Source organism: Gobio gobio (genome assembly GCF_949357685.1).
Source record: "Gobio gobio genome assembly, chromosome: 15".
In the NCBI taxonomy this organism is placed as follows: Eukaryota; Metazoa; Chordata; class Actinopteri; order Cypriniformes; family Gobionidae; genus Gobio; species Gobio gobio.
In genome coordinates this window covers 14,701,953-14,714,421 of record NC_137108.1, presented here as the reverse complement: position 1 = coordinate 14,714,421, position 12,469 = coordinate 14,701,953, and the positions used below count along the sequence as shown (strand labels likewise).

Genomic DNA, 12,469 nt, shown 5'->3' with positions numbered 1-12,469 from the left:
AAGTGATTAAACTACAGAGAGCGATCAAAGAACACTCTTTATAATGTTCGGATCTGTCAATCACACATTGCGAGTGTATCTGCACACTTGGCCAAACTGCCGTTACATTGAATGATGCTGTTATGCAGCACAGCGAAGCTCTTACTGTATTCATATCGACGTCGTGTTTGCTGTTAGTTGTGGTGAAAGCATTTTGTGAGAGAAAACGCGTTGCAATGACGAGATCACTGCATTCACGCGCGATCAACAGACTGCCTATCTACTCAATGCTCATCACTGCAGCCTTTCATGTGATAGGAATGGATCATTAAATAATGCTATAATCCACACTTTGACGATTCGTTCATCTCGACGGCTGTAATAGTACATTACATGTGTTACAAAGTTTGTAGAATAAGGTGGAAGAAGACAGAGTCAACGTGACTGGGACTGTTTATTCAGAACTCTCAGCTACAAATAAGCTTGCCCTAACAGCACAGCGCTCTCATCAACTCAGTACAATAAAACTTCCTCCAGCTCTCCGTGGTTCACGAGTGCCCAGTCAGTCTCTCTCTCTCATGCATGCAGTGCGTGCAGTACCTCGCTAAACCATTCCCCCCTCCGCAACATAATCTAACACTCATTTCAAATGCAAAGATGTCAGCCAATCACAACAGTGGGCGTTTTCACTGAAGTCTCACAGCAGAAATGCCCCTTGAAACAGGGCATTAAGCCAGAGTAATAACAGTATAGAAAAAATGCCTTTTATTTCTAAATTATATAAAAAATTTTGATGTAAAAATCATACTAACAATATAAGTACACCTCAGGAAACATTTATAAAATAGTAGAAAAATGCCATGCCATGGGACCTTTAACAACTGATTGGTTGATTGTAATCCATTTTATACCTTTCTATCAAAGTTATCAAAGTTATAGGTTGTGCAGGATGCAGCAGACCACTACACTACACTACACAGTGTCACTCCACTGCTGGTACCTGTGTCAACTCTTTAAAATGCTGAAAGCGTGCTTGTCTGCATTGTGTTTTGGGATATATGCCCAGTTATAATGCTGTTCTCCATCAATTCAATAAATTACTGCTGCAATGATCAATAAAAAAATTCCACAGGCAGTAATAGCCACATGAATTGTGACAGCCAAAAAGCTGTGAGTTTTGTGAATAACTAGATAAAATAAAATTTTTAAATTTTCATTTTCATTTTCATTTTCATTTTCATTTTCATTTTCATTTTCATTTTCATTTTCATTTTCATTTTTAATTTTAATTTTAATTTTTAATTTTCATTTTTTATTTTCATTTTAAAGTGAACTACTCCTTGCTTAATTTCCATAAAATGTTCATGGCACAGCACATGTCAGTATTCAGCAGCTAGTTAAGCTGAATTGCAAGTGGTACATATTTGCTAAAATATTTTTTTCTGGTGCAGTTGCTGTTTAGTGAATTTGCATGGGGTGTATGTATTGAGAACTGCCATATTAGCCCTTAATCTGGAACCAAGCTGAGATATTGACTAACACAGGAAGTCATCCCTCCCTACACGTATCAGCCTTGTTTGTCTTTCACCATATGCCGACCACTCCAGAGATACAATATGTCAGTGACAAACACTGGGTCTTATTTTAAGTCATTAGCTTCTTAAATTCTCCATTTAATAATTTTTTGTTTAATTTTACTTGACAAACTGGCAAGTATTTCCTTGAGCAGTAAATTGTTCATCCTTAATAGAAAAGTTCATAATAGCTAGGGCAGACTTCTGATTACTATCTGAATTCCCAGGTCTAATCACACATTTGCAGCATTTTGATTAATGTTGAACGCAATTATCCTCACTGGACATGCAGGTCAAACATGCGGGTGGCTCAGTTGCCATGGGAGTAGCACACATAAACTTTATATAATCATCATTAGAAAGGGAGGAGAAAGCTGTATAATTTACATTTTATATTAGAAGTCTTTAAGTTGTGAGTCAAGTAAAAAATATAGACCTTTGACATAATATGGGGTACAATATAGGGTTCAATTCCGTCATGCAATTGAAAATTTTTGACATGGTCACAATTCAGAGAAGATAATAGAAAAATGGGTTGTAATTGCTTTTAAAGGCCAAAAACTGATATGACACAGTAGAATATATTCAATAAGTAAGTAAATAAATAAAAGATTTTGACATGGCATTTCTTGCCACTGACTTGCCAATATAACAGAAGAGTTTCAGGGTACAGAATAAGCTGCAGTCAAATGCATGCAAGTTGGTATTAGAGGTGAAATAGTATCGCTGAAATGAAATTTTGCCCAAAAAAATTATGTATAGACCTTTGTAAAAAAAAAAAAAAAGTTTTTTCCTGTTATCCACTGAAATATTTTCTTTTTATCTTTCTAATAATTCCTATGCATCACAGGTAAGCAGCTGACTTGACAAAAGCTAAATTGTCTAGTAAAGGTGACTCTGAACCAGAATTTAATTTGCTCTCTTGCGTCTGCCCTATACACCAGGTACACGTCCACCTTTTCCTTTTGACTAAAGCATTGTGTTTTTCTCCCTCCAGTCACTCTCATGTTACTTTTTTCCGCTGGTTCTCAATAATACACCATCTGAGATATATCAGGTAGGCCCATGAATGAAAACAACCTTAGGGTGCAGATAATGCAGTTGTCTTACCTGATCCCAGGGACAGATGATTCCTCCAAAAAACATAAAGAGGTAACCCATGGCAACCAGGCAGGCCCAGATCACCAAGGAGAAAACATGGAGCAGCTTCTTGAAGACGGACTCGATGCAGACCAGAACAAAGATAGTGAGGAAAATAGCCAGCGCAGTGGGGACAGTGATTACAAAGGCGATGTGATCCTCGATATCCTGCAGAGAGATTGCAGTGTTACAAAAAGACCTTTAACTGTGCCTTCCAACTGCACCTGCATGACAGCCACTAGATAATAGTCTATCAGATAAACTAGAGGCTGCCTATCAACCCCACACCCCACAGATTCTGCTGTCAAATCGAGGGACTGAGCAGTGACCTTTCAGTGAACTTTGCTAGTTAATTTGGTTCCTCTATAGGTTACACAGTGCCCCAGTTACTATTAAAGGGATAGTTCACCCAAAAATGAAAATTCTGTCATCATTTACTCACCCTCAAGTTGTTACAAACCTGTATGAGTTTCTTTGTTCTGCTGAACACAAAAGAAGATATTTTGAAGAATGTTTGTAACCAAGCAGATAGAGCAACCATTGACTACCATACTAAAAAATTATATATTGTGTCTGAATTATTTTTGGTTTGACTGTATGGTTTGACACTGAAATGTACATCTAAACATACACCTTGTGTATGAAAAACATTAGTGATGTACACATGTTTTAGAATTATTTTCATAACTTAAATTGCACCCTGGATTGAAAGATAAATACACTTGTACCATTGTTATGACAGCAAGACTGCAAATCTTCTTTAAGTGCTCTTCTTTAAGATTGTGGATTGTCTTAACGGAAATGTCAATGGAGTTGCATTAACAGTCTTACTCTTTTAATTTCCAGAAAAATGTAAAAAGGCCAAACATAACCATACATACCATAAGTTACACAAAAAAACATTTAGCCTTCAACCATACTTTGGGGTGTGTTAAAAAGTTACAGCTTTGACCATGTAAAAAAAAAACCTGCATTGCACATGGAATGTAACTATAAAACAAAATTTAGTGCAGAACTCAAGTCACTGATAGACTTTAAAATTTAAATAACAGATGATTTTCATGCTACTAAGAGGAACAGGGTGATGTTGACTGTTTAATCACTGGCTTGATGTACTGTTGCATAAACAGAAATAAACGGTTTTGTGACAAAATGCCTGACTGTACATAAGTCCTTAAATATCAAAACAATCAGTAATCACAGATTAGAATGAACTTGCGGCAATACTGTCGGGTCCATATCTTTCAGTAAAAGTTTGTTTCTGTTTGCAATGCTTGCATTGTATTGCAACTGGTTGCAACATACCAAAGAATCCACCAACACACAGTGAAATGAACCTAACAAACAAACAATGCTCTACGGAGACTTTCACATAGTTGAAAATAAATAACCACTTTCCTAACATTAAGATCCTTTGGAAGGTAATGTTATTTTTAGTCCAGTGATCCTGTTGTAGCAGTTATTCCGTCTGTCCATGTAAAGCGTGAGTGGGCTGGGCTAAAGAGGCAATGATGAGGCTTTTATCTGTGTGCAGGCAGTCTGTGTATTCATCTCCATTACGCATTAAAAATCCAGACATAGAAAATGTGTTGTTTTGGCAGCTTGGTTTTAATAAAAGTTTTTTGAGGAACAAGGAAGTTTTGAGTTTTGAAACTAAAGGCCTGTTCACACCAATAACAATAACTATAAAGATAACAACAACTATAACTATATTAACAATATCATTCCTCTGTGTCATTATTGTTATAGTTGTGGTGTGCACTCTGCTATTGTTTTATATTTAGAATTACTTTTAGAACTTTATCGCTATAGTTATCGCCCTTGGTGTGAACAACATTTACAGTATGTTTATAGTACAGTGACCTGTAGCAATTGAGGCAAAATGAGACACATAATCGCCAGTTACATTAACTAATATGTTTTAAATGCTTGTGCTTGGTAACTGACTTTCCCCCAACACAACAGAGAAGGATCCTCGGTTGCCCTGCAAACAATCAGATAAGACGTTTTACGACGTGAAAGAATTTGCAGAGAGAGAAATATGCAGAGAGCTGAGACTCAGTCTTTCTGAAAATTTCTAATACACCAGCTTAAACTCATATATCCTATAAATAACCACTTGAGAAATACAGGTGCTGTCATATAATTAGAATATCATCAAAAAAGTTGACTTTTTTACACTGTTACACTCAGACTGATATATTTAAAATGTTTATTTATTTTAATTTTGATGATTATAACTGACAACTAAGGAAAATCTCAAATTCAAACTCAAATGTTGGGTCTGGCATATCACATCTTCCTCTTCACAAGTTAAGGTCAAGGTCAGGCGAGTTTCCTGGCCAATTAAAAACAGGGATAACATGGTCCTTAAATGGTCCCTTGGTTGCTTTGGCACTGTGTGCAGGTGCCAAGTCCTGTTGGAAAATGAAATCTGCATCTCCATAAAGTGCGTTGAAATCTGCATCTCCATGCGTTGACCTTGGACCTCAGAAAACACAGTGGACCAACACCAGCAGATGACATGGCAACCCAAACCATCACTGACTGTGGAAACTTTACACTGGACCTCAAGCAACGTGGATTGTGTGCCTCTCCTCTCTTCCTCCAGACTCTGGGACCCTGATTTCCAAAGGAAATGCAAAATTGACTTTCATCAGAGAACATAACTTTGGACCACTCAGCAGCAGTCCAGTCCTTTTTGTCTTTAGCCCAGACGAGACGCTTCTGACGCTGTCTGTTGTTCAAGAGTGGCTTCACACAAGGAATGCGACAGCTGAAACCCATTTCTTGCATACGTCTGTGTGTAGTGGTTCTTGAAGCACTGACTCCAGCTGCAGTCCACTCTTTGTGAATCTCCCCCACATTTTTGAATGGGTTTTGTTTCACAATCCTCTCCAGGGTGCGGTTATCCCTATTGCTTGTACACTTTTATCTACCACATCTTTTCCTTCCCTTCACCTCTATTAATGTGCTTTGACACAGAGCTCTGTCAACATAAAGCCACAGAATTGGCACAGCTGTGTTGAGATGGCAGCAGATGTGGGGCTCACCGCCTGTAAATGTGTGATGGTTTGTTAGAACAATACGTTTGAATAAAGCTTTGTTTTCATGTGTGCCTCTTTTGCAATGACCTTTTATGTCTTGCCCCCCTTGTGCAAGGTGTCAATGTTCGTCTTTTGGACAACTGTCAAGTCAGCAGTCTTCCCCATGATTGTGTAGCCTACAGAACTAGACTGAGAGACCATTTAAAGACCTTTGCAGGTGTTTTGAGTTAATTAACTGATTAGAGTGTGGCACCAGGTGTCTTCAATATTTAACCTTTTCACAATATTCTAATTTTCTGAGATACTGAATTTGGGATTTTCCATTGTTGTCGGTTAAAATCACCAATGAATATGTTTAAAAGAAATAAACATTTGAATTATATCAGTCTGTGTGTAATGAATGAATATAATATACAAGTTTCACTTTTTGAATGGAATTAGTGAAATGAATCAACTTTTTGATGATATTCAAATTATATGACCAGCACCTGTATATAAACATGTATCCATCTCATGATTTGTTTTTATAGGGTTTAATCTATGTGTTTATTCAATCTCTGTTGGATTGGTTTCAGAATTGCATACTATGGTTAACGAAAATCATGTGTACGGCATGTTTGGTGTCTACGAAGTTGAAATGTAAAGATCTGAATGATGGGGTATATGATATGTCAATCCTTGTGCATAATATTAGTATTACAAGAGTCTTTAACAGCATCTTCCTCTGCAATTGAATCCGGTTTGAAACAAAGGGCCATAAATCTCCAGAGGAGATTTTCCCGCTTGGACATCCCAACAATCTCATTGGTCAAGTCTACCACAAGGAGGGTGTGACCACCCCCAAGCTATAAAAGGAGAGATCTGAAATTCTTCCCTTTCTCTTCTTCTGCTTCATTGACACGACACGCTGTGTCTGTGGGCTCCCGCCCCGCAGGCAGCCCACATGGCAGGCCTCTACCCACACCGAGCCAAAGGCCTCACAAGGCCATGGACCAGAAGGCCCAAACTCTGCACGCCATGTGCAATTTTCTCATCCTCAATGGATTCGAAGCAACCACGCAAGCTCATCATTTCTTCTTCATTCAATGCAGAAGAACTTGATCACCGCGTAAAAGCCATCGAACGGAACCCACAAACTTTCTCCTGCGATTACACCTCGGATGGTCTTCTACAGCTCAGGCTAAATGCAAGTAAAGTACGAAACAGAAATCGCTGTGTAGTTAGTAAAACTGTAAACTCTTTGTTCAGACAAAGAAGTTTATTAATGGTGGTTCTTCACAAAGGTTCTAGACTTTCTGCATAACTTCATCAATCTGTTCTTACACCTTTCCCTCCATCCACTTTAACCTTACCTCTTGTCATGTATATAAATTGTGTATGTCATGTATGTCTACTGTTAGTTACAGTCTTGTTCCGTGATTTAGTTATTAAAGTTTGTGCAGAATATATGTTGGTCCAAACATATTGTCCCTTAAATGATTGATCTTGCTATGCGCTCTAGGCGCTTAGGTAAATTCAAAGAAATAATTATTTTTCTGTGGCCATGAAAAATATCCGTTTCTAAGAATTCAATGAATAATCAATACTGAACGTCCTTAGGACGAACTGATTGAATGATTGTAATGTTAATGTAGTTAATGTAACTATTACTATTGTAATGTTCTATGTAGCTTGTAGATTGAATCAGTTAATCTATTTAACTGATTCAAATATTCATAATTAATCATAATGAATAATCATAATGAGTTATGAATAATTATTAAATATTAATATAACTAATTTGTTATAGACCCTTTATTAGTGTTGTAGTCAAGACCACCTAAACCGAGACCAAGACCAGTGTGTGCCGAGACCAAGACAAGACCAAGACTTTGTGGGGTTGAGACCAAGACAAGACCAAGACAGGGCGTGACAGAGTCAAGACCAAGACCAGACCAACAGTCCTTCAATTAATCTAAAAGATCCATATCTACTGTCTGAGAAATGACTTATGTTTAATGAATAATACAATTACAATAGTAAGACACTATAGCGCTGTTGCCAATCAAATCACTAACAATAAAATTCATGGCACAGAAGTTGCATCTGAATTGGTACAATTACACCTGCATAAATAATGTTCAGATTAATTTAACATTAAAACATTAACATTATTTAACAGTCACGGAATCCTTTATTCAACCGATTTGTTCAAAGCAGCTGATGCATTTAATAACGAAAAGTTGCCGAATTAGCAAAGACACAGTTAAAAATTAAAAAAATTTATATTAACTTCTTGTTTATTGAATGTTTGTATAAATCAATATCATTTGCAATCAAGATTATATTCATGAAAACAGTTCTCTTGCTCTTGTGATATTGCTTAATTATATTCTTTGTTAAATATAAAAAAAAACGAAATCTCAGAATTTTGTGGGCATTTATCTTAATTTTGGGCATTTTTGAGACAATGCTGCATTGATTTTGAACCCGGCAGCACAGTAACAAAAGAAAATCACATTACAAAGAAGTTATTGATTGCATTTTAAGCAGTAAGTTTTACATCAAATCACATTAATGATGTTAAATCAGACATAGTGATATCCTTGCAGTTGTGGTCTTAACTGGTCTTGAGATAAAATCCAGAGTCCTCCAAGTCAGAGACCAAGACAAGACCAAGACCTTCAAAAAAGGGTCTTAAGACCAAGACTGGTCTTGAGTACTACAACACTACCCTCAAAAAAGATAAGAATGAATCAATTCATAACCCTTTTAAATATTCTCACGACACACGATAACCTAATTACGGTGATGCATTGCTGCCACATACAAATAATTTTTTCCACTCAATTATGTCAATAACGTTAAAACAACATGTATTTTCTCCTAATAAGGACATGTGTTGTATAGTGATTTGTGTATATATGTCTGTATCCACATTAGAGAATTAATATAGCCTATGTGCCTTTGTCACACTTCCATGTTTGAAAAGCAGAAGCAAGCTCAGCATAAAATAGGCTCTTCCACTGCCTGTATCAATGGCAGTGCCCATAGAATGGCAATGCCCATATATTTTTAAGATGGTAGAATGCAGTTTTACAGATGCTAGAAACGTGGTGTCACAGTTCTATGAGAGAGGACTCAAATGCAGGAATGAGTGATCAGGGGTTTATTGAAAAACAGCTGACAAGACAAGAAATGGTGATGAGGTGAACACAGTCCAAAGGTTAGGAGCACAATCACAGGCAGGAAGAGCAGCCACTATAACTAGCTCCAGAAGGTGGTAGACTGGAGAGCAGTTCTGACAGAGCAGCAAGAGACCAGAGGATACCAGTGATGGCCAGGCAGGAATCCTAGGACAATGCAGTCAGGTCTTATCAGGAAATTCACCAAACTTGCAGCTAGGCAAGGAGAGCAAGCTGCCAGGGAAGCTCTACTTGCAGGACAGGAACTAGAGACACAGAAAACAAGACGAGACCAAAAGGCAGCACAAACACTTAGCAATACTAGCATAACAGCAAACGTAGGTATAACGAACCAGCAACCACATGAGGGAAAGAACACACTTTATAAAGGGAGCAGAGAACATGAGATTCGGACGTGCGTATACTGATGTTGCGTTCGAATATGCCTACTTACCTACTATATAGTAGGCGAAAACAGTACGTGAAAGGAGTAGTATGTTCGAAACCTCAGTAATCATAAAAGAGTAGGCGAGAAGTTCCCGGATGGCCTACTGATTCCGCCCAGATTGTGAAGCACCCATCGTCGGATACTTTTCTATCCCTGCCTTCCCATGAGGCCACAGGAAAGGATACGTCAGGCGGAGAAAAGCGAATCAAATGTGAGTATTACAAACCAAAATCACGGTTCCTTGTGTTAAAATCGCATTTGTTGAACTACTGTAGAGTAAACAATTGAATTGTTGAAGTTGCAAAGACGACAGTCAGTATAGTATAGTTGTGATTGTGCTGTAAAAACACGTTTTATTATGTATGAGCTCCAGTAACACACACACACGTCTCCAAAGTGGATTTACATAAACCATATAAAAATGCTTACTAAATGTTTATTTAACATCTGACTGGAACATTTTCGTTAAGTATTGCAGATGACATCAAAGCATGAAATAGACATCTGATCAGAGTGATGTGTGTGTGCTACAATGTAGAGTTCACTGTGGTCAACACTGCTTACTTTACTTGAACGTCAGTAATGTTAATAGATCTACATAAAGTAACTAAACATAAGTTATCTTTTTTATTTGTCCATTAGTACTGTTGATGAATTGAGGAACATTAACACATCAGCAACTACCTCAATATTTAAATGTAGTATTGAGCACATCAACTTTTATGCTTTCATCAAGGTGTTGTTTAAGATCCAGGTAACGTGAATGTTGTCTGATGTTACAGGGGCAGAAGAGCACGTGTGTGTTTATCTGGTGGAGACTGGAGAGAGGGTGATGAAGGAAGCCTGTCATCAAAGGCTTTGAGTATACTACAGAAATGAATAAAACATCAATTTAAATCTTAAGTTGTATTTTATTTTAATTTCAAAAAGAGTTATTTAAGCACTTTTCTGATTCTTGATGTCTGTGCGTTTGCTGCAGAGCTTCTGTGGTTGAGCCTTGCTCAAGGAAACCTTCTGCTTATCAGTTCAGTGTTTAGCCCACTACACCACAAAAGTCATAAAGCTACAATACAAATAGCATGTAATTGTAAAAATATTTAATTAAATATGGCAAGAAATGGGATGCTGACAACATGAATTGTAAAACGTTTTAAGTAGTCATGCTGATGGAGAGCAGGCACACGGATGTTTGGAGCAGACATCAGCAGTCAGAGATTGTCCCACACATGTTCTCCCACTCGTGCTTCAAGGTTGTGGGGTTCAGGAGGGACAGGAGGGACGGCTAGGACAGGCGAAGGTGTTCACGGTGGTCAACTGCTTCATCAACATAAAGCCACAGAATTGGCACAGCTGTGTTGAGATGGCAGCAGATGTGAGGCTCACCGCCTGTAAATGTGTGATGGTTTGTTAGAACAATACGTTTGAATAAAGCTTTGTTTTCATGTGTTGGTGACTTATTCATTTGTGATGTTTACTTTTATTCATTCTTTTACTCATTAATTAATGTTTCCTATTGTTGTCAGTAAATAAAATATTTTATTAACTCATGCATTTATTCATTGCTTGACTGAAAATTGGTATTCACATCGGCTGCATTTGTCTTGTGTGTATTCATGCATCGCTATGTCATATGACAAGTTGCATTTTGCTTGTTTTACTAAAACAATATACTTTTCAGTAAAAAGAAAAAGTAATATCATTAAGTATTGGTCAGCATTTGTTATTATTATTGTAAGTGTTTTAGTGGGCTAGCAATGCAATTCATTCTGGGGTAATCTTAATTTTTAATAGTGATACTTACATTTTTCGAGTATAAAATAAACAGTTTTCTCCAAAGGTGAGATCCTTCAGCAGCTGAAAGACATCTCTGTGCAGACACTGAGGGAAACCGCACAGGTCGGGCTGTGGAGTTACTGATGCTTTGAGCTGTTACTGCACCTGTCACTCATATCTTTTATTTTATAATTGCATGGTTGTATCTTTACCAATCATAATGATAAAACAAAACAAATATCATGGGTTTGCATACATTATATAGAAAGAAAAAAACAATAACAAGGTTAGATATCTTGGAATAATTCATCATAATGCAATAAAAATGTTATTTCATAAGCTTGAGGAATGAAACAGGAGTTACATTTAACAAGAAAAAGGAAAATATAAACGAGATTTAGGCCAATTTTGCTTGTGGATGAAATTTTTTGCATATAAAATAAAGATGAACAACATATTCAAGAGATCACGATTTTGGGTTTTGGTAAGGATAAAACTTGGTCAGATTAGAAGGGTTAATATCCCAAGATACATGGGCAGCTGTTTCTTCAACAAGACCACAAAATTAGCAAGTTTAATCAAAATTAAGATATTTATAGATCGATTAATTAAACCTGTCGCTCATCTTTCAAGTCGTTGCGCTTGAGATAACGTCGTAGGTCACATGATAACGTCAACATGGCGCATAAAGTGCGGCTCGCATTCATACTTAACGCGATCAGGCAATATAGTACCTACTCTTTTAGAGTTTGTTAAGTAAGTACTTATTGAAAATGAGTACCTACTCAATGAGTATGCGGTTTCGAACGCAGCCGAGGAAAGGGTGAGCACACTCAGACAAGGAACAGGTGAGCACACAATCAGTTAATCAATGAGGACTTGACAAGGACTAAACAAGGGGGCGTGGTAACAGGAAACAAGGAGGCAGGACACAGGGAGCACATGGCAAACACAAACCAAGACAGAGCCATGTGTTCATGCACAACACAAACAAAGACACATTAAACAATGACAAAACATACAGAGCTGTCAGAGGAGAACCCTGACACGTGGCTTTCAAACGAAAGATTGGTAACAAAGAGCATATATAAACATATATATATATATATATATATATATATATATATATATATATATATATATATATATATATATATATATATATATATATATATATATATAAAAACATATAGCCTAACCATGAAACTAAATAGGGAACTAAATTTCTTTAACCCTCTGTCCGACGAAAGCGCCCGTGCATTTTTTCATTTATGACAGGAAACAACTCACAATACTCTGTCATTTTTAGCCATACTGATAAGTTCAAGACATAATTATAAAATA

General features: G+C 37.0%; 1 protein-coding gene across 1 annotated transcript in view; it reads right to left on the bottom strand.

Moving 5' to 3' along the window:
- Nucleotides 1-12,469, bottom strand: part of adcy2a (adenylate cyclase 2a) — a gene marked incomplete at its 5' end in the record, with an annotated part of 286,803 nt that overhangs the window by 244,535 nt on the left and 29,799 nt on the right. Inside the window, one exon of the mRNA XM_079837559.1 lies at nucleotides 2,664-2,861. Coding sequence (XP_079693685.1) covers nucleotides 2,664-2,861 — 198 coding nt within the window. The remainder of the gene's footprint in view (nucleotides 1-2,663; nucleotides 2,862-12,469) is intronic.